The 23,303-nt window shown below is 48.2% G+C and overlaps 1 protein-coding gene across 1 annotated transcript in view; it reads left to right on the forward strand.

Moving 5' to 3' along the window:
* The first annotated feature begins 1,692 nt into the window (after positions 1 to 1,692).
* The window catches only part of LOC102451575 (citron rho-interacting kinase-like), a 353,172-nt gene continuing 331,561 nt past the window's right edge, over positions 1,693 to 23,303 (forward strand). Inside the window, 3 exon segments of the mRNA XM_075897800.2 lie at positions 1,693 to 1,963; positions 14,057 to 14,162; positions 22,628 to 22,771. Of these exon segments, the coding sequence (XP_075753915.2) occupies positions 1,716 to 1,963; positions 14,057 to 14,162; positions 22,628 to 22,771 (498 nt within the window). The 5' untranslated portion in view covers positions 1,693 to 1,715.

Raw genomic sequence — 23,303 nt, forward strand, 5'->3', positions numbered from 1 at the left:
TTGCATGAAAAATGTTATACTTAATGAAGTTATACTGTACTCCATTGTTCCTGTCTGTGTGTGAGCACTGGACAGAAGAGCCATAATTGGATATCCTATTAAGAGAATTCACTCTGTCATACAGTTCACATCCTATTAAATGTTTGCAATTTTTGAAAACCAATAAATTATCAGAACCTATTTGATATTGATATTGACAAAGACATTTGAATGCTCTAGAGATTGAGGTAATATAATTTCTTATTAATGCATATTTGTATGAATGAAAAACTTAATGTACTTGCAATTATGGTATGTGAGCTGCATTTTGCCTGCTTGGTGATGCTTCCTTCATTTCCCCTATTTGGAATTGGTCAGAATGGCTCTCTGGAGAGCCACCAATGAAGCATACATGTTTTGTTGCAATTTACTGACTTAAACAGGCAGATATTTGCTTATTAATGCTGGTCTGGTGCTAGCTTGGTGTTGGTTTGCTGTTAATTTTCTGCACAAACTTGTGTATAAGTTAAGTGATAGAAATTGGGCTGTGAAAGAATTTGGCAACTTAGAGGGAGCTAGCAAGCTCCAGCAGTGACTCATTCTGCTTTTGTTAGTCAGATAAGCATCAGCATCTATCAGGAATGCAGGCAGGTAGGGTTAAACTCACAGCATTCAGAGTGAGGAGCAGGGAGCCTGCACTGCAGGGGCTGTAATGTTTGTTCCCCATTCTTCAATTCTCATCAGCCTTTCAGCTACAGGAGATCTATACTGCATCCATGGTAACGGTTGTAGCACACATAATTTCCATCAGTTTGTAACAGTGGGCTGTGTTCTAGTTGCAGACTGAAGAGCTGCCCGCTTCACAGAGCGAAAGAGAGCTTAGTAGATTTGCAGGGAGTGAGGATCCGAATGATGAAATTGGGGGGGGGGGGGAATAACCCTGGGAGGAAACATGCTTTTATGAGGTAGGAATTGCACAAGTTTTTACATTCATTCTTTTCACACATGTAGCCAAACCAGCAGGGACCTGGAGTACTGCACATCATTTAAAAGAACTTATTCATTTGTTTTTCCTTTAATTAAACTGCAGCAAATGGGCTGAAATTAGACAGTTTAATAAGTTATTTTAATTTAAAAATTAGAGTGAGAAGTAGATTAGTGCCATTTAATAAACCAGAGTCGGACTGCAGTGGTGTCCCACCAAGAGTTCTAAATCCTAAGCAGGCTGTCTTGGGAAGCAAATCTTTATTTCTTTTTCCTCTCTCCTCCAAGAGCTATTTTGGGGCGGGGGGTGTTAATAGTTGCAGCATGTTTAAATCTTCCCGGAGCAAGATTCATTTACTGATGGTAACAAGAACCAGAAATCTGGACTGGAGAGGCTGCTGGTAGAGGTGATAGGCAGAAATTGGTCCTTAGCTGGCTAACAAGGTAGCTGACTCTATTCTTGTGAATAGTTTACTCCACTAATTGGGTGGTTTAGAGACATCTTTGTTTTTCTAGAAAAATCAGGAGCTAAAAATCTGTAAATAGTAGACCAAAGGTTTTCTTAGCCTGATGCTTTTGGTTTGACTCAAAATACCAGTTTAACCAGCATAGGAGACATTGTGCCTGCAGAATGGTAGCCATGTTGGTAGCTGAAGGGTTAATCTCTTGTTGCTGTAATAGGATTTGAGAGCTCGGGCTGCTTGTATTAGCAAGATTAAAAGCAGGAGCTGCAGTGCCATTGCAAGCACTGAATGAATGGGACCATTGCAGAGCAAACTGTAGCTGAAAATTGTCTTTTCTCCTTGTTTTTTTCCCCACCAGCTCCTCCCTCCTTCTTTCCTACCCTCAGGTCTGATGACACCTCACATTTTGCTGAACCAGAGAAGAATTTGCGGGTTTTATCCTCTCTGCGTCAGTTGAACCCAGCTGGTTTTTCAGGTGAAGATTTACCATTTGTATGGTTTTCCTTCATCAAGGCTCTAGGGATCCTCAGATCACAGTAAGTGGGAATTACTGTCTTAGTGAACAGGATTAGTAGAAGAAAAAAATCAGGGCTTTTAGTGGGGAGTGGGTGGGGGAGGGGGAAAGCTGCTTTTAACTGGCCTGTGCTCTGCTTTAGGGGAGCTGACCGCTTTAGGCTCTATCTGTTGCTGCTGTGGGTTTGTATATTTAATATTGTTCTCTTGCTTTGTATAGAAAATAAGAAGGCTGGTTCTGAAACTGACATTGCTAAAAATTGTAATTTGGTTACTTTAGATTAGTTGTGTTTACTGCTCTGGAAAGGAGTGGGTGGTTTGATTTCTGGTTTTTACAGGTATCCGGAAGAAGGACTATCCTGTGGAGTTCAGAGGCTGAAGTGTGGGTATGTTCTGTCAGGTCAGAAATGCAGAGGCTGGATGTCACAAAGCTAGGGGCGGGTGTAAGGCTGAATCAGTGATCCGCAGGGATGGAGAATCCAGAAGTGTGTGCTGATGGGCTAGTGAGCTGGCAGTGTGTACTGCTTGGTCAAGTTTAACACAGACTGGGGGGCATTGCTGTATTGTAGATGTGTTACAGGGTCAGAGACAGAGTGCAGGGGGTATGGAACTGAGAACCACAAAATTAGTCTTCATTTGGAATGGAATTAGGATTTCCAAGAGAGGAAGAGGAAAGTGTAAATGACATGGTGTAAACCTCTTTAACCTGGTAAGTCCTTGGCTCCTGTTGTTCGAGCCAATGAGAAATGCATTAGTGCAGCACATCAAATTGAGGAGTCCTTATTCCAGTACCAGAAGGCCACACACAAATGCAGTTCCTTTAGCTGGTTTGGTAACTCAACATGCTAAGGTGTTATCTTTTAGTTTTAACCATTGCCTTTTGGTGCTGATACATAGCTCCCATCAGGGACTTAAAGCCGGATTTCATGTCTCTATCATATTGATCGCAGTAGTTGTTGTTGGTGCTGAGTAAGTTGCTTGAGAGAATTATGGAACCAAATGTGGTAGTATTCTTGGCTCTTGCCCATGTTTTGAGTCAAGGTTACATAATGTCTACACCAGTTATCAGAAGGAGAGAGACTGACTGTCTTTAGTGTCTGCCCCTCCTCACAGGTGTTGCCTTCATGGTTGGGAGGGAGAAGGAGGAAGTTAAAATAATGGTTGAAAGAAGAGATGTTGGCTCTTCGTGAGATGTCAGTAGAAGTAGTTTTGGAGTTGGTAAATTTTCAACTGCATATTTGGGGTTAAAATCTACCTTGAATTGTAAGTTAAATGACTTATGGTGTTTGCCATTTGTGTATCTGGCAACCAGCCCACTAGGGAGTAAGCTTTCTGGTCAACTGTCAGTAGAGGCCCAGGACCTGATCTGTGTGTATTGCTAGAGGAAAGGGTTTAAGGCAGGGGTGGGCAATACTTTGACAGGGGGCCACTCCAAGATTTTGGAAAGTGTTCAAGGGCTGCACTCTTCCATGATATTAATGGAGGAGGTGTGGGGTCTGGGATGGAGCTTGGGGTGAGGGAGTGTGGGTTCTGGGAGGGAGTTTGAATGAAGGAGGCAGTTGTGATCTGAGGCACTGGACTGGGGTGCAGGGATTTGGGATGTGACCTAGGGCAGGAGGGGGTTGTGACCTGGGGCAGGAGTTTGGAGTATAGGAGAGGGTGCAGGGGTTTGGTTTGGGACCTAGAGCAGGGGATTGGGGTGCAGGAGTTTGGTTTGGGACCTAGGACAGGAGGGGATTGTGATCTGGGGCAGGGGATTGGGGTGCCAGATCTGGGAGGGGATATGGGTGCAGGAGGGGAGCAGAGGGTTTAGGTTATGTGGGGTAGGGGGGCAGGAGTGGTGGGGCAGAGGGTTGGGGAAAGGAGGGGCTGGGGTGTCAGAGGCAGGCTCTGGCTGGGAGACTTACCTGGGTGACTCACAGCCAGAAGCCCTGCACGTTTCTGAGGCAGGCTGCCTGCCTGCCTGCCTGCCCTGCCCTGCCCTGCCCATGCACAGGCTGCAGGGGCCATGTGCATGTGTGAATAACTGAGCTGGAGGAAGGCATGGTGCTTCCTGTTATTCAAATTCAGTTTCTGGCCAATGGGATTGTGCTGGGGCAGGAGCAGCACATGAAGCCTTCCCATGCACCCCCCCCCCCCCAGGCTCACAGTTATGAAAAAAGCAGCTGCTGGGCCATTTCTCTGAGTGGCATGTGGGTGGGGCGAGGCAAGCAGGGAGCCTGGCCGAGGCTCCCTACTGTGTCCGCGGGCCGGATCCAGCGGCTTGGAGGGCTGGATGCGGCCCATATTTTGCCCAGCCCTAGTTTAAGGTTAAGTGTCAGGTGCATTGGCATATCTGTGTGATAATGGTTCAAGGCTGATCATAATGGGGGTGTTGCAGGTTATTAGAGGTATTCATTGTCAAAGCTATATTGGAACTGATTAGTAGGAGGTGGTGCATATAACAGCAAAGGATAACTGAATTTTTGTTTTGGGTTCTAATAGTAGAACAGTGAAGATACAGCAAAGGAGGATCAAGATTAATATGAGTGGCAGAATTATGGGTGAAATTGTGTAGAACTTCCTGACGCAGTTTTGTTTTCTGTATGCTGATGCACAAAATTGATCATATTAAATTTCTTTTGGAAGAAAAAGATAAGATTCTGCTTATTTCATAGGCTGAACTTTACTTTAGAACTAGATTTTCACAAACTCGTTCTGGATTTCCCTTTGGGAGCAAGCAACTATATTTTGTTTTGAAAAGCAGCTGCTAAATATTGCAAGGAATGAGGGCAATTTGGATACATCATTATTTAAGCTCACTTTGAACTAGTATTTCAACTAGTGCAGTGACTAGTGATCTCCTTGGTGCCAGTGTTAGGGTGGGGAATGAAGATGATGTCTTATTTATAAATTATAAAGTCTATGTCTACACAGTGGACATTCTGCATCTTAAGAGCAAGCCCGTTATATTCTGACGTCCCTGTAAACCTCATTGCACAAGGGATAAGGGACGTTTTGGAATAGCACCTTAATTTTTAAATAAGCTACGCAATTTCCATAGTGCAAATGGCATAGCTTATTTTGAGGTAAGGGTGCTGTGTAGATGCACCTAAAGTGTCCACAGTGTGCTAGGTGCTTTATTGATTAAATAAGACACATTACCTGCCCTAGGAAGCTTAATCTAATCTTAGACAGGAACTGGTAAATGAGAACAAACAAACAGAAGGTATGACTTAAAAATCATTTGGGTATTTGCTCATAGTAAATAGGGTACTTTTTCTAAAAAGTATGAGGTCCTAATTCATCAATATAGAATGTAAACTTTTATTTAAAAAGGAATTGTCATTCTTATGCTAAGTGATGCAGAGCTGGTTTCCTGTGTCTGCAGTCTGATATCTCCAGTGCCTTTATTTGCTGCTCATAGTTTTGTGCAGCACCAGCGGTAGATTGTAATTAACAAGGTTCATGTTACTTTCGCTACATCTGGGATGTATTAGGTTAGGTATTTCTAATAGACATAGGGAAGTATTAATGCCATTGTACAAGGCACTGTTAAGACCTCATCTGGAATATTGTATACAGATCTGGTCACTCATTCAATACAGATTAATTCAAACTGGAATGGATGCATACAAAGATTGCTAGGATGTTTAGGGGAATGGAGAGCTTGTCTTACCAAAGGAAACTAAGAGCTGGGCTTGTTTAGACTAGCAAAATGAAAGCTGAGAGGGGATATGCTTGCTCTCTATAAATACATTGGGAAGTAAACACCAGGGAGGGAGTAGAGCTTTTTGAGCTAAAAAACACAAGAACAAATGCGTATAAGCGCTTCTAAATTTCCAGCCTAAATTTACCTATGGGAAAATATCTAAATATCAGAGGAGGAAGATTTTTGGCATACCTTTCCAATGGGAGTAGTGGGGGCAAACTGTTTAGCTAGTTTGAATATGGAGTGTGATAAATTTATGAATGGGATTATATGCAATAGCAGGGACTGGACTTAATGACCTAAGAGGTTCCTTCCAGTCCTATGTTCCAGTCAGAATCTAGAGAGTAGTAGCAAAACTATCAAAATCATGTAACTTTCACATTGTTGCCACTGCTTGGCAAAGCCTTGAGCAGCAGCAACAGCAGAGAGGCTTATGCTTTTATTCATGGGTGTCGAGGGGTGTGCTCCCCTCGGGCAGGATCCCACAGTCAAAGCCCAACACGGGCCTGCCTATCAGCATCCATACGGCCCAATGGCCGGAGTCCAAGTCTCAGCTCCCCTTACCAGGGTTTCTACAGCCTGGCCGTCAGAGCCCCAAATAGCAGCCAGAGTCCAGCTGACAGTCCCCTCTATAGGGGTTAATACAGCTCAGAGGCCTGGTCCTTAATAACAGTCCTTCTGTACTGGGGTAAATACAGCCCTGAGGCCTAGTCCACAGGGAAACTATCTCCACCCAGGAGCACTGTGGGGGGCCAGGGGTTAGGGGACCCAGTGTCACGTTACCAAATTTGAGGGGAGCAGCCAGATTGCTGCTGCACCCATAGGTGGGGGTGTTGGCCCCAAAAATGGTATAGAAGGGGGCCATGTGGGGTATTGAATGGGAGCTTATTGTTTGCTGATCTTATGTACGCTATTTATGTGAGTGTATAATGTCTGTGTGTGTAGGTAGGAATCTGTAATCTGTGTGGAAGCTGAATATTTCTCTGAATGTGGTTAAGCATTGCTATGGACAGGCTGAGTAGCCAGGCCCTGTGGGACAATGGCACTTGATGGGCCAAGGACACACCTAAAGAATGGGGGCTGTCACCTGAGAGCAGCCAGCAGGAAACACAGACCTCTGTGGCCTCTGACCAGGTGACCTGACCTGGCCTCTGACCAGGTGACCTGCTACATACTAGAAGAGGCCAGGAAGGAGGTATAAAGAGGCCATGTGGTTGAGGCCATTTTGTTCTCAGCTCAGCACTTCATCCCAGAGGCAGCATTGCAGGGATCGAAGAGCCTGGAAGACCTGTGAACCCATCCTGATGCTAGGATGTGCAACAAGGACTTTTAAACCAGCAGCTGCAACATCTCTGCTAGAGCCTGCATCGAGAACTGGGAGATTCGGTGCATGTAACGTACTATTCTTTAACAACCTTACTCTCATGCTTTTCTTTCTTGTGATAATAAACCTTTAGTTGTTAGATTCTAAAGGATTGGCCCAGCGTGATTTGTGGGTAAGGTCCAGAGGGTAAATTGACCAGGGATCTGTGGCTGGTTTCTTGGAACCAGACAGAACTTGTTCGGGGTAGGTGGGATTGGGTGCTAGGACCCCCCACCTGTGTATAGGCCCGGGGCCATCTGGGGCACGGATATTGCTGGGGTGTCGGAGGGGTTTTGCTCATGAGGCTTCAGGCAGGTTGCTGAAGCGCTCTGTGAGACTGGTTTGTGGCCTGCTTGGAGAGGTCACCAGTCTGGGGGCTGTAAGGAGCCCCGAATTTGAGCAATTCGCCCTGAGCGGACGCCCTCAGCTGTGCCCAGAGACTGCCCGGTCCGTCACAGTGGCGTAGTCGGCAGGATCCACAGATCTTGGTCAATTGAGCTTTGGGATCAGGACCCCACGCTGTCTAAATTTGATTTTTGGTGTTGAGAGTTTGGTTGGTTAAAGAGCCGCTGCGATGATCCCGGGATTATATGAGAGTCTGGGCAAAAGTGCTCTGAAGGATTTGTGCTTGGGGAGAGGCATTGCCTTTAGGAAGAGGGCCTCTAAACTAGATCTGGTAGTGTTGTTACTAACCAGAGATGTGGATGAAAGGGAGCAGAAGCGAGCCAAGGAAGCTGCTGAAAGAAGGCAGAAAGCAGATGAAGAAATTGCTAAGAGACAGAAGGAGATGGATCGGGAACTTGAGGAGAAAAAGGCAGAATATGCTGAGAGACAGCGGAGGGAAGAGGTAGAGCATGCAAAGAAGATGGCCCTAGCCAAGGAGGAAAATGCTAGACTTGACCTCCAGCTTAAGAGACTAAAAGAACAAGAGAGACTGTATTCTCCTGAAGGTTCAATGTGTAACTCTGTGGGTATGCGGTGTGCTTATGATATGGCAGACGTATTTTACCCAGCTGATGTGAGAACCAAACCCCAAAGCATGTGTGAATGCAAACCTTTTGTGTTACCTGTAGCTAACAGGGAGGTTTGGGAAGGGGGTGCATGTGGGTATGGAAAGTTTCCTGGAGCTGGTCAGTCTCCCTGTAACCAAGGAGAAAGTGTCTCTACATGTGTGCCGGTGGCAGATGGCTGGGTGTCTGTGCAGGGGGGCAGTGAGCCTGTGGGTGAGTGCCCGTCTGATGCCTCGGAGGTGAGGCTGGAATCAGAACCGGGGCAGGAAGGGCCCAGAAATCAGGGAAATGTTTCTCTGGGGCAGTCTGGAGTGGCTGGCCAGAGCGGAGTTCTAGTTGAAGAGTTGGTTGTGGCTTAGCAGGGTAATGCTGCTGTGGAGCCAGAGAAGGGTGAACTGTTTCCTAAGGAAGCTCATAGGGAGGAGAGTCCTGGCAGTGCTTGTAGCAAGCAGTTTGCAGTAACTGAGAGAGGTGACGTTGCCTGGCTTAGAGAAGGCATTCAGGAGAAAGCTCTGCCTGTAAAAGGCAGCAGCTTGTTGTGTGAGGCACTTGTTGCCGTGCCTGAGGGACAGAATTTGTCCATTAGCAGTGACTCCACTGATTTGGATGTAGACAAATCCAGTGTGGATGGTTGTGAAGTCTCCAAGGGACTGAGGGTTGTTCCAGATGAGGCAGGAACATCCAGAGAACTGGAGCAGGCTGCTAACCCAGTGACTGTGTGTGACCAGCTTGCTGGGAAGTCAGTGTGTGTGTGACAGGATTATTCCCAGGTGAGTGAGGAGAGTGGGAACTTAGTGTCTCAGATTCAGGAGAAGGGCTGTGTAGCTAAGTATGCAGAGCAGAACAGCTGTGTGGTCACTCTCCCTAGGATGCAGGAGATGGCAGTTACGCTCCCATCTCTGGACACGGTGGACACTCAGACTATCAGGGAAGTTGATATCTGGTTCCATGTGGAAACAGAGGTTGGAGGTGGACAGAGGAGAGACTTGAGAGTCTACAGCTTACTGCTGTTACCCCACTGAGTGGGGGAAGGGGGAGAATTCCAGGGCCATTGTGAGCCAGGGAGTCACTCCCAGCCAGCCTTTTGTCTTGGTCAAGCCAGAGGTTTCAGGCCTGGAGCCCAGAGGACAAGGGGGAGGGGCAGGACTTGCTTTGGCCAAGAAGATTTGCAATTTGAACCTGAAGGGCCAAAACTGCAATGGTGTGGGGCCAGAGAAGGGGCATGATGGAGAATGTCAATATACACCTGGTATAGGATTGTTCTTGTTACTGATGTTAATTCTTGTAACCAATGTGTTATTGTTGCAGAGAAATGTAAAGGTATACAATGTGCATGATCTTATGGAAATACCATGTAATCTGTCTGGAGATGTACCGAACGACAGATGGTATGTAAAGGGACATTGTGATCTTGCTAGTTCATGGTTAATGCTTGTAACTGGTCTTGGAACTTCTTACAGGACAAAAAGGGTTCCAGCCAGAAGGTCCTGTGTGAAAAGGGAAATTGAGGCACGCCACCATTTTGTTTTCGTGGCTAAATGCAAAAATGCCCACGCGATTTGGGGTGAGAATACCTGCATTCACACAGTGTTCATTGTTGTTCAGAGAGTTGCCAGAGCTGGCCTGGATAAATTCACTATTTTCTTCAGCTCTGGGCAGAATCACCTGACGCACATGGGGATCATGCTACAAAGGCAGATCCAATTAGTTCTGGGTTTTACCAAGTTTTACCTTGGGATTCTAAGACAGTGCAAGGATGTGGTTGTCACTATGACAGACCTTGCAGTAATGAAGCCTATTTTAGGCAAACTGGGTTCTCATACACTGATCCAGCACTGTACTGTTGTTTCTAACATTGGGTTAGAACATGCGATGACACAGAGCCAAAGCATGGGGAGGCCTGTGATGCCCTCAGTGATGTTACTGGCATCACTTCCTGCATCAATTTTGCGTTGGGGGAGTCACGTTACCAAATTTGAGGGGAGCAGCCAGATCTCTGCTGCACCCATAGGTGGGGGTGTTGGCCCCAAAAATGGTATAGAAGGGGGCCATGTGGGGTATTGAATGGGAGCTTATTGTTTGCTGATCTTATGTATGCTATTTATGTGAGTGTATAATGTCTGTGTGTGTAGGTAGGAATCTGTAATCTGTGTGGATACTGAATATTTCTCTGAATGGGGTTAAGCATTGCTATGGACAGGCTGAGTAGCCAGGCCCTGTGGGACAATGGCACTTGATGGGCCAAGGACACACCTAAAGAATGGGGGCTGTCACCTGAGAGCAGCCAGCAGGAAACACAGAGATTGGCCTCTGACCAGGTGACCTGCTACATACAAGAAGAGGCCAGGAAGGAGGTATAAAGAGGCCATGTGGTCGAGGCCATTTTGTTCTCAGCTCAGCACTTCATCCCAGAGGCAGCATTGCAGGGATCGAAGAGCCTGGAAGACCTGTGAACCCATCCTGATGCTAGGATGTGCAACAAGGACTCTTAAACCAGCAGCTGCAACATCTCTGCTAGAGCCTGCATCGAGAACTGGGAGATTCGGTGCATGTAACGTACTATCCTTTAACAACCTTACTCTCATGCTTTTCTTTCTTGTGATAATAAACCTTTAGTTGTTAGATTCTAAAGGATTGGCCCAGCGTGATTTGTGGGTAAGATCCAGAGGGTAAATTGACCAGGGATCTGTGGCTGGTTTCTTGGAACCGGACAGGACTTGTTCGGGGTAGGTGGGATTGGGTGCTAGGACCCCCCCACCTGTGTATAGGCCCGGGGCCATCTGGGGCACAGATATTGCTGCCCTCCCACTCCACCAGGTCCCAGCCCAGGGCCCTGTTGGCAGTGGCAGAATCCAATGCTTGCTCAGCAGGGAATCCCACTGCAACACACTGAGCACTCAGGTGTCAATTCCCCACCCTGGGCTACTTCCTACTACCCCATGCATCTCCCCATCACCGTACCTCCAGACGGCCTCCTGGACCATGACTGCAGCTGCAATTGCTGCTGGGGCTATGGTGGTTGCTGGGTCAGGCTGCATCTGCTCATCTGGCTCTAGAGCTCTCACATCACATCCTTCCCCTTCTGCAGTCCCCCCTGAATGATCCACCTCTCGGCTTTTTATACTCAAGCTCACCTGTGAGCATGCCCCACAAGGCCGTGGGGGAGGGGTGGTTTCAGCCAGCTGGGCCCAGCCCACAGTCTGTTCTACAGGGCGGGGCTGGGACACCCCGTCACAATGGGTAAAGGGGACTTCAAAAAAGGATGGAAGAGGGGCTAGAGCAGGCCTTTCATAATTCTCTTTTTCCCCAACTCTTCTTGTCCTTATTCCAATAATAGACACTGGAGAAGTGTGATGAGGACTAGTTCTTCAAATTTATCATAGTAGGTAGAGGCAAGGCTGATGCAAAATGAGGAATTTTCAGGTTTGATCCAAGTAGATATTAGAGATGTAAATATCGATCAAAATAGTTAACTGGTTAAACAATTTAAAATTATATCATGTAACTGGTTAACCATTGGTGGGCATATAGGGCAGCTGGGGGGGAGGGCTTACCAGACCTGTGGACAGGCATAGCGGACTGTGTCTGGGGCTGCTGCACCATGGCTGGGGTCCCGCTTGCCCCCTCTGGGACTGTTGCGGTGGAACCGAATGCTTACCAGGTAACTGGTTAATCTTTACATCCTTAGTAGATATCTCAGCACCTGTCTCCTCCCCAGCAGCTGAGGTTGGGAGTGGGGCTGGTCTTGTCACAAGTATTTTTACTTTGCTGGTGAGGATTTCTTTCACTGTTGTTTTTTGTATTGACCTCTATCTGGTAGGTTTGTGTTCCAGTCCTTGGAAAGGAAGAACAAGATTCCAATAATATTCTGCTTTCTCAGTTTACTGCATTCATATCTTGATGGTATCAGTGGTTGTTTGTGTGTGTGTGTGCTTTAGGGTGGAGTAGTCATTTAAGAGGGAGCAAAAAAGGAAAGGCTGGAGGTGGAAGGGTAGAGATGGGAATGAAGTTAGAAAACAGAGCATGAGTAAGGATATGATTTGGTCATGGATTCCAGTACTGTAATTGATCTCCTTGACTTCTTCAGCACCATACGTGGCAGGACTTGGGCTTCCATGATTTATTATTGCCCACATGACTTTTACTAAAATATCTGGCTACGTCTACACTGGCCCCTTTTCTGGAAGGGGCATGTAAATTTCATGAGTCGTAGTAGGGAAATGCGCGGGGGATTTAAATATCCCCCGCGGCATTTAAATAAAAATGTCCGCCGCTTTTTTCCGGCTTTTAAAAAAGCCGGAAAAGAGCGTCTACACTGGCCCCGATCCTCCGGAAAAAGTGCCCTTTTCCGGAGGATCTTATTCCTACTTCGAAGTAGGAATAAGATCCTCCGGAAAAGGGCACTTTTTCCGGAGGATCGGGGCCAGTGTAGACGCTCTTTTCCGGCTTTTTTAAAAGCCGGAAAAAAGCGGTGGACATTTTTATTTAAATGCCGCGGGGGATATTTAAATCCCCCGCGCATTTCCCTACTACGACTCATGAAATTTACATGCCCCTTCCGGAAAAGGGGCCAGTGTAGACGAGCCCCCCTGTGACATAATCTAGCACAGGCAGTGTGGTTAGTATTTGCTATTGTAGATTTGACCAAGACTTGAGGTTTTTTTATATCCCCCATTATTCCTGTTTTTTATTTACATGAGTTGATTCTCTTGTTAGTCATTTCTTCACTCCTCAGAGGAAATTGCAGACACTGTTGTGCTGAGCAAAGCAATACTTGGTTTAATGGTTAATTTAATTAAATATTCTGAGATTATACCAGTTGAGTGATATATTTCCATGGTAGCTTTTGCTGTCAGATTGAATGTGTATGACTTCTGAGAACTCTGAATGAAGGGGTATGGAACAATGACCTACAACAGTGGTTCCCAACCTGTGGGCCGCAGACCCCTGGTGGTCTATGACAGTACTGCAGGGGGTCCATGGAAAGTTTAAAAATAAGGATCGGGCCCACCATGGTGGGCCCAATTGTCATTTTTCTTTTTTTTTTTTCCCTCCCCAGGGGGAGGGGGGTCCATGAAATTTTAATAGATTGAAAAGGGGTCCGTATAATCAAAGGTTGGGAACCACTGACCTACAACACACATTTCACATCTTGTCATAACATCTTTTGTGAGTTTGGATCTCTGTGATAAGGCTTCTGTTAGATTTTAAGTATCCCATTTCTCTTGATTGCTCTCTCTTTTTGAGACAAAAATGTGGTAGGAGTACTTATGAAGCAATCTGTGTAGTTTGCATGAAAGGAGGAATTAGCCGAAGTGGACACTGCTAAACTCTTAAGTATATGTGCCTAATGCAAATCCCATATATGCTTGCTTTGACATTGAGATGTACTGATTTTCATAGTAAGAAAAATTTGCCACAATTAACACATGTATTTTAAGTGATTTTTTTTTTTTATTTATTTTGAACTAGAAGATTTACCCAGCATTGCTCAGGTCCTTAACTCAAATAATTATTGTTTTTTCTTCATTTTAAATCATTGCTCTGGGGTGGGGCTGGAGATGAGGCTGCCGTGGGAAGAGAGGACAACCCCAGCCCTCTCATGTTTTAGTAAAATACTTAGATAGCAGAAAACAAGTTAAAGAGCAGGCGCTTGAGCTCACTGTGGTTCAGAGTTTGGCACATTTTAAGCTTTCCGTTGCTTTTCTAGTACTATCTGCTTTTGTTTTTGAAACCTGTGTAATAGTAACAAATAGATATACACAAGAAGCATCTAGAAATGCTTTGTGTCGCATTATTTGATGTTATGTCTTAAAATGTACTGAGTAAATGAAAATACTAATCTTGTAACCAGTAGAGGATCTGACATGGTGGTTACTAAAGATTCACAATGTTGATTGACCTAATCTTGTAACTGTTATACCATAAAATTTGCCTTATCTTTCCTCCTCATTTAACCCCTGATAACTACCTAATGATCTGGCGAAAGTTAAGTGGAGAGTCCTGTGCTATTTTGTCTATATTTATGTATTTTTTGGCTTTGTTCTTTTAGAACTGTTGTCTTGGGGTTAGACTCTCCAGCTAAGATCAGCTCCATGGAAAAGAAACTCCTTCTAAAGAGCAAAGAGCTGCAGGACACCCAGGACAAGTGTCACAAGGTATTTATTTATGTGAGTGGCCTCCCTCGTTGCTCCAGGAATCTACAACCAGTGTATGCCAAGAGATCTGTCAGATGCTGCTGATCATCCAGATCTGTGGTGAGCAAAGTTCTTTTCCATCAGTGAAGTGGCTTCCTGTTCAGTACAGAAGAAGATGAATTTAGGCCATGCCTTTACTGTAGATGTGTTAAACTTAACAAGAGGAGGCTCTGGATTTTAAACAGCCCTTTTCTCACCATGACACAGATGACTGCTTCTTTCCAGCGTGTGGTATTTCCTCCTCATCGGTTGCAGAGTTGCTGCATTTCTGTTCTGAGTGATACAAAGTGTCTCTTCCTAGTCCTTCAGCTTCTACTTGTGTAACTGTTGCCATTTCATTGAGTTGGTGAATATCTTTTAACTGTTCTTTCTGAATCAAGAGAACTCCCTAGAGTCTATAAAACCTCAAGTATTGTTTGAGACTTTGAGTACAATTATTTGTCTCCCTGTCTTGTGCTGGATTTGATCATTTATTCCTGCAAGGAGATAGGGAGGGGGGTGAAACCATCCTCTGGTTCAACATGGATTTGGGATAAAGCTAAAGTGACCCGTCTCTGCAAAATCACATGAAAAATGATTGTGGCTTCTTTGCTAACTGGGGTTCGAAGAATGACCTGAATATGAACAAGCAGCTTGAATGAATGGGGTGACTTACAACTTACTATCTGTCCTTGTGAAGAACTGTGCATTCCCAGGATCAGAGACAATGGTATTGGAATTTTAAATAGCATCTGGAGAATTATAACTAGGAGTCTCTAAGGGTGCGTCTACACTGCACCGTTATTTTGTTGAGATAATTTTGAAATAATGGACGGCTTATTCCAAAATCTGTAAACCTCATTACACAAGGAATAACACCCATTTCATAAGAACGGCCGTACTGGGTCAGACCAAAGGTCCATCTAGCCCAGTATCCTGTCTGCCGACTGTGGCCAATACCAGAAGCCCCAGAGGGAGGGGACACAACAGGTAATCCTCACGTGATCCCTCTCCTGTCACCCACCTCCAGAGAAACAGAGGCTAGGGACACCATTCCTACCCATCCTGGCTAATAACCATTGATGGACCTAACCTCCATGAATCTATCAAGCTCTTTTTTTGAACCCTGTTAGTCCTAGCCTTCACCGCATCTTCTGGAAAGGAGTTCCACAGGTTGATTGTGCGCTAAGTGAAGAAAAACGTCCTTTTGTTTGTTTTAAACCTGCTGCCTATTAATTTCATTTAGTGACCTCTAGTTCTTTTATTGTGGGAATAAGTAAATAACTCTTCCTTATTCACTTTTTCCACACCAGTCATGATTTTATAGACCTCTGTCATATCCCCCCTTAGTCTCCTCTTTTCTAAGATGAAAAGTCCAAGTCTTTTTAATCTCTCTTCACATGGGACCCGTTCCAAACCCCTAATCATTTTTGTTGCCCTTTTCTGGACCTTTTCCAATACCAATATATCTTTTTTGAAACGAGGTGACCACATCTGCACGCAATATTCAAGATGTGGGCATACCATGGATTTATATAAGGGCAATAAGATATTCTCCATCTTATTCTCTTTTTTTAATGATTCCTAACATTCTATTTGCTGTTTTGACCGCCGCTGCACACTGAGTGGATGTTTTCACAGAACTGTCCACAATGACTCCAAGATCTCTCTCTTGAGTAGTTGTAGCTAAATTAGCCCCCATCATATTGTATATACAGTTGGGGTTATTTTTTCCAATGTGCATTACTTTACATTTACCCACATTACATTTCATTTGCTATTTTGTTGCCCAGTCACTTAGTTTGCTGAGATCTTTTTGAAGCTCTTCACAGTCTGCTTTCGTCTTAACTATCTTGAGAAGTTTGGTATCATCTGCAAATTTTGCCACCTCACTGTTTACCCCTTTCTCTAGATCATTTATGAATAAGTTGAATAGGATTGGTCCCAGGACAGACCCTTGGGGAACCTCACTAAGCTATTTTGAAATAGGGCATGTATGGCACAGGGAGTTATTTCAAAATAAGGGGCCTCCAGGAAATCCCACAGGTGCCCTGCTGGCCACTCCATCCACAGTCATCAGGGCTCTATAGTTCCTCTTCAGCCCTTAAAGCTGCAGCCACAGGGTAAAGGGCTTGTGGCAGGAAGTTGGCCCTGACAGCCTCCAGCCACATTGCTGCTGCTGCTGCTGCTGCTGCTGCTGCTGCTGCTGCTGCTGCTGCTGCATGTCATTGGGCCAGCATGACTAACCCTCAAACCCCCCAAAAGCCCTCCCCCACTCCCAGGGAGCAGTCTGATGGCTCCCAGGAGCCTCCCAGGTGGCAAAAGAGGCATGCGCCATCATGGTCTGGGGTGGAAATCTTGGCCCTCTTTGAGGTGTGGGACAAAGAGGAAAACCTCCAGGATCTCTGCTCCAGACAGCGCAACACTGATATCTACGGCTGCATGGCCACCAAGGGCCATATCCAGACCCAGGAGCAGGTCCGGATGAAAGCTTAAAGAGCTCCACCAGGCCTACGCCAGGGCGAGGGAGCACAGCTCCCACTTGGGGCAGAACCACACTCCTGCCCCTATTACCAGGACCTGCACCACATCCTGGGGGGCAGTGCAGCCCCTTCCCCACCCCTGGTCGTCAAGGGCCAGAGACGGTGATGATAGAATCATAGAATCATAGGACTGGAAGGGACCTCGAGAGGTCATCGAGTCCAGCCCCCTGCCCTCAAGGCAGGATCAAGCTCCGTCTACACCATCCCTGACAGATGTCTATCTAACCTGTTCTTAAATATCTCCAGAGAGGGAGATTCCACCACCTCCCTTGGCAATTTATTCCAATATTTGACCACCCTGACAGTTAGGAATTTTTTCCTAATGTCCAATCTAAACCTCCCCTGCTGCACTTTAAGCCCATTACTCCTTGTCCTGTCCTCAGAAACCAAGAGGAACAAATTTTCGCCTTCCTCCTTGTGACACCCTTTTAGATATTTGAAAACCGCTATCATGTCCCCCCTTAATCTTCTTTTTTCCAAACTAAACAAGCCCAGTTCATGAAGCCTGGCTTCATAGGTCATGTTCTCTAAACCTTTAATCATTCTTGTCGCTCTTCTCTGTACCCTTTCCAATTTCTCCACATCTTTCTTGAAATGTGGCGCCCAGAACTGGACACAGTACTCCAGCTGAGGCCTAACTAGTGCAGAGTAGAGCGGCAGAATGACTTCACGAGTTTTGCTTACAACACACCTGTTAATACAACCTAGAATCATATTTGCTTTTTTTGCAACAGCATCACACTGTTGACTCATATTCAACTTGTGGTCCACTATGACCCCTAGATCCCTTTCCGCCATGCTCCTTCCTAGACAGTCGCTTCCCATCTTGTATGTATGGAACTGATTGTTCCTTCCTAAGTGGAGCACTTTGCATTTCTCTCTATTAAACCTCATCCTGTTTACCTCCGACCATTTCTCTAACTTGCTAAGGTCATTCTGAATTATGTCCCTATCCTCCAAAGAAGTCGCAACCCCACCCAGTTTGGTATCATCTGCAAACTTAAATGATGATGAGGAGGAGGACCCAAACACGGCCAGCACCGTCACCTTGGTGATACTGGAGCCGGTACCCTGCGGCCTGGATGTGTCCCAGGCATCCTCCGAGGCCGGGGAGGGAACATCAGGTGAGTGACCTTAGTTACCTCACACAGACAGGGTGGAGGTGGTGGGCGGCAAGGTGCTGGGGTGCACTCCTCACTCAGCCTTCTCGCCCTGGGGAATCGCGTTGCAGTCCGTGCATGTGGATGCATGTGCAGCGCTAGTCTGGGCCACACAGCCCCAGGAGGCTGCATCTGAGCACGCCTGGGACACCTGGGTGGGACACCCTCCCACCACAAGTCACCACTAGAAGGAAGCTGGGGCCAAGGGGGGACACAGACACATACATGTGCCACACACAGGCATGCCTTCATGCTCGAGGCAGCACCCATTCCCGGGGAGTGCGCTGCCAGGTGCAGGTGCGTCTGCTGCTCACACACACCCTCACTCCTTCTCCCACAGCAGCCAGGGATACAAGTTCCCTCCCCTTGGGATGCCACCGCTGCTAGACCCGGCATGTGTGCGGCACCAAGGCAAGCCCAACCAGCCCAAGGCCCCCCTCCTGCCCACAGGATCCCCGTGTAGCCGGCAACTTGCCATGCCTGCTTCCCCCACACCCCACGTCCTGGTGACAAGCATGGTCCCCTGGGGATGTCTGGGCCCCTGTAAAAAAGGGCCTGCTATCCAGGCCACACGTGGCCTTGCTCCCAGGACATCACCTTCATCTGACCAGGAACTGTCGGTCTCGGCTCACAGATGAGGGCAAGGCCTCAGGGACAGTGTCTCCAGGGATGACTGACTGTCTCTCTTTATTCTCCCCAGCTGGACCAGCTGTGAGAGGGGGTGGGCAACACCACCCGGGGCAGCCACCCGCCACCGGAGGAGCCACAGGTGCTGGAGAACACAGGACGAACTGCTGTGGGAGCATATCTCTGTGCTCCAGGCCCTGCACGAGACGCTGGACCAGAGGCTCTGGGAGGACATGCAGTGGTGGAGATGCTGCAACAGGGCTCCACCGTGTGTGCAACCGTGCAGGCTCTCCTCACCCACCTGGAGCCAGCTCCTGCTCCTGCTGCTGCTCCTGGTCCTGCCCCTCCTCCCATGCCACTCTCCTGCTTTTCCCCCTAGCCTCCCCCCGCACCCGCCCCTGTGGTCGCCGTGGTCCCCGCACACAAGCCAGCTGAGCTAGGTGCTACTCCAAGCCCCAGCCCTGAGCCTCTCCTCACCCCTCCTCCCCCTTTTAAGCTCCCTCCTCCCCACTCCAAGGTTCTCATCCCTTCCCCCTCCCAGGTTCTTTCCCCGGTCCCTCCCCAGTTACTTCTACTCCAAATAAATATCCAAAGAGAGATTTTTTTTCAAAAACAAACAGTTTGTTTTATTGTTTCTGCAGGAGGGGTGGAGGGGGGAAGGGAGGGATGTTGGAGGAAAGGTAGCGAGGGGCAAGGCGCAGGCCCCTAGTGGGGAGGCCCCAGGGAGAGTGTCACTGGGGTCCTTGTAAGAAACTCTCCCTCAGGGCCTCCTGGATGCACACCCCTGCCTGATGGGCCTGCTGGATGGCACCTGTGCACGGCTGTTCAAAGGCCCTGCCCTCCCAGCCGGCCTCTACCCCCCACCCAGGAAGGAACACCTTCCCCTTCCTCTCACACAGGTTGTGGAGCACGCAACACGTGGCAACCACCTAGGGGAGGTTCCACTCCCCTACATCCAGCCGGGTTAGGAGGCATAGGAAACGGGCCTTGAGACACCCAAAGGTGCACTCCACTTGCATGTGGGCCCTGCCCAGCCTGGCATTAAAGCATTCTTTGCTGGGAGCTTTGTGAGCCACGGCATGAGAGGGTAGGCCGCATCCCTCATGATGCACAGTGGCATGTCCACGTCCCTGACCCCGCTGGTGTGCTCAGGGAAGAAAGTGCCAGCCTGGAACTATGGAACACGTGGGTGTTGGTAAACTGCCTGCGGTGGTCGACCAGGGCCTGCAGGACCATGGAGAAGTAGCCCTTGCAGTTTATGTAGAGAGATGCCCGGCGGTCGTGGGCCTGGATGGGGATGTGGGTGCCATCAATAGCCCCCCCCGAAGTTGGGGAAGCCCATGGTGGCAAAGCCAGCAACCATGGGGTCCACGTTGCCAAGGTGGATGACCCTGTGCAGCAGGACGGTGTTGATGGCCCTCACCACCTGTAGAAGGAGACAAACAAATAGAGAATCACAGGGGTGCCAGAACCCTTGGGAGCCCCCCCAACCACACCAGGAGCCACCCTCTACGTAGTCCACCCCCGCCCCCCGGCAGGGCTATGTGAGAGCGGGACTGGAGAACCGCCCAGGGAAGGGAGCTTCCCTCACCACCAACCCCAACTCCCCCTTTCCCTAGGGTTCCCCATTCCAGCATTTCACCCCCCACCCCACCCCTGGGAGAGCACCATACTTGCATGATGAGGGCCCCAGCGATTGACTTCCCCACACCAAACTGGTTCCCGATGGATTGGTAGCTGTCCAGCAAGGCGAGCTTCCAGACAGTGATGGCGACCCGCTTCTCCAGGTGGATGGCGGGTCTCATCTGGGTGTCCCATTGCATGAGGGCAGGGACAAGCCAGGCACACAGCTACAGAAAGGTCTCCTTCCTCATTCAAAAATTCTGGAGCCACTGCTGGTCGTCCCACAGCCCCAAAACAAGCCGGTCCCACCAGTCTGAACTGGTGTCCAGCTGCCAGAATCGCTGGTGCACACTGGGGTGCAGCTGGAAGAGCTGCGCTCCCATACAGATGGTGAAGGTCTCCTCAGTGAAGGGTTGTGTTCCTGGAGGGCAGCCTGCAGAAACTGCAGTACAACAGTCAGGGGCTGTTGCGTGCCCAGAGGAAGCTCCAGCTCCATAGCTGGGAGTGCTGTGGTGTCCAACAGGGTAACTAAAGCACGCAGTGGAAATGCTTTGCTGTCCCTCAGGGTATGTCTACACTACAGCACTAATTTGAACTAACTTAGTTCAAATTAGTTAATTCGAACTAAGCTAATTTGAACTAACGCATCTGGAACTAAAAACTAGTTCGAATTAGCGTTTTGCTAATTCGAACTAGCATGTCCACATTAAGTGGACCCTGAACCGGGGTTAAGGATGGCCAGAAGCAGTGCCGGCAGGGCATCAGAGGAGGACTTAGAGCGTGGAGATGCTGCCTCAGGCTAGCCGAGGGCTGTGCTTAAAGGGACCCGACCCCCACCCCGGACAGACAGTTCTAAGGGGTGCCCCGCTTGCAAAGCAGTCCTGGCTTGGAGTGCCCGGACTACCCACACTGGGCACATCACAGCACTCGGCCATCAGCCCGGCTGCACTTGCCGCAGGCTGCCATCTGGGGAGAGGGGGCAATTGGGGGGCTGCAGGAGAGCTTCCACCCCCAGAAGCCCGCAGAGCCAGCCCAGTCCTCCCCATCGGGGGCTCGTGCCCCATTCCTCCCTCACCTCCTTCCACTTACCCTTCCCTAGCCCCTCTTCTTGATGTACAAAATAAAGGACAATTGTGTTCAAAAATGGAATCTGTCTTTATTGAACAAAACTGGGGGAGACTGGGAAAAGGAGGTGGGAGAGGGGAAGAGAGAGGCTGGGAGAGGGGAGGGCAACTAAAATGATCAGGGGTTGGGAACAGGTCCCATATGAAGAGAGGCTAAAGAGACTGGGACTTCTCAGCTTAGAAAAGAGGAGACGGAGGGGGGACAGGATAGAGGTCTCTAAAAGCAGGAGTTGGGTGGAGAGGGTGCATACAGAAAAGTTCTTCATTAGTTCCCATAAAGAAGGACTAGAGGACACCAAAGGAAAGGAATGGGTAGCAGGCTTCAAACTAGTAACAGAAAGTTGTTCTTCACAAAGCAAAGAGTCAACCTGTGGAACTCCTTGCTGCAGGAGGCTGTGAAGGCTAGAACTAGAACAGAGTTTAAAGGGACGTGAGATCAAGTCATGGAGATTGGGTCCATGGAGTGGTGGTAGCCAGGGGGTAGGAGTGGTGTCCCTGCCCAAGGTTTGTGGAAGGCTGGAGAGGGATGGCACGAGACAAATGGCTTAGTCACTGTCTCCGGTCCATCCCCTCGAGGGGCCCTAGGGTTGGCCGCTGTCGGCAGACAGGATACTGGGCTAGATGGACCTTTGGTCTGACCCAGTACGGCCATTGTAAGCTCAGGGCTCAGGGTCGGGGGTCTCAATGGACCCCCTTGATTCTCTTGCACACCTGCTCCTGGGTGGCCAGGCTGGCAGCTCTCCTGCCCTAGACGGCCACTTTCCTGTGCCTAGTGCGGAGATCGTGGACAAGGTCCACGATGTCCGCACTAGCCCAGGCGGGTGCCCGCCTCTTGTGCTCCCGGGAGCCGCCAGCCTGGTCCCGGGAAGAGGGGGAGGGCTGGGGGGCATCGGGTGGGTGGCTCGATCCGTGCCAGGTGCAGGGTCTGCTGGCTGGGTGCTGGCAGGCTTGCACCTGACACGGGCACCGTAGCCAGCCCGTGCCCCTTTAAGGGAGGGGGGCATAGAGTTTCCCTGGTGTTGGCCAGAGTGGCCACCAGGGAAACCTGGGAAGGGCTAGCCTCCCACTAGTTCGAATTAAGGGTCTACACAGCCCTTAATTCGAACTAGCTAGTTCGAACTAGGCTTAATCCTCGTAAAATGAGGTTTACCTAGTTCGAACTAAGCGCTCCGCTAGTTCGAATTAAATTCGAACTAGCGGAGCGCTAGTGTAGCGCCTATTAAAGTTAGTTCGAACTAACGTCCGTTAGTTCGAACTAACTTTGTAGTGTAGACATACCCTAAGAGACTGAAATTCATCATATGTGGTGTGTTGAAATCAGCAATTGACAGCTTTTGAAATGTTTTTTAACCTTTCAATGTTTGTTACAGATGGAGCAGGAAATGACACGATTGCACCGGAGGGTGTCAGAGGTGGAGGCTGTACTTAGCCAAAAGGAGGTGGAACTGAAAGCCTCTGAGACCCAGCGGTCCCTCCTGGAGCAGGACCTGGCAACCTACATCACAGAATGCAGTGTGAGCCTTTACCCTAGTCCTTTTCCCTCTGAAGGTCCCATTTCTGATGATCTTTTAGCTTTCTTTTCCATGGTGGTCTCAGTGGTGCTTACAACATCATTCAGTAGTAATGGTATAGGAGCTACAACTGTTGTCTTGCTCACAGTGAGCTACACTCTGGTTCTCTTCTTGTCCCAGTAGCTATACAGAATCACTTTTGGGTTCTGATCTTGATAGATTTCAAAATGAAAGCAAGGTGGGGGTCTATTCAGTACTTGGAAAACCTCAAAGGATGACAAAGGTGTTTCAGGAAATGGGGGTATTGACTCAATGTGACATTCTGAGTTCATGCTCCTCTAGTTCTCTAGCACAGTGAAAGCAACATGTCTGAGGCAAGTGCTGTTTTTCAGATGGGGTATAAAAAAGCAGGCCCTTAAAGACATATATTTAATATCCTTTGTCATTTTTACATGAGTAGGAATGTCTGCCCTGTTGTCTTGGCAAAATTCCAATGAGGGTCTGCCTTCTTAAATAGTGTTTGTATTTTCAATTG

Source organism: Pelodiscus sinensis, chromosome W (genome assembly GCF_052426305.1).
Source record: "Pelodiscus sinensis isolate ZL-2025 chromosome W, ASM5242630v1, whole genome shotgun sequence".
NCBI classification, from domain to species: domain Eukaryota; kingdom Metazoa; phylum Chordata; order Testudines; family Trionychidae; genus Pelodiscus; species Pelodiscus sinensis.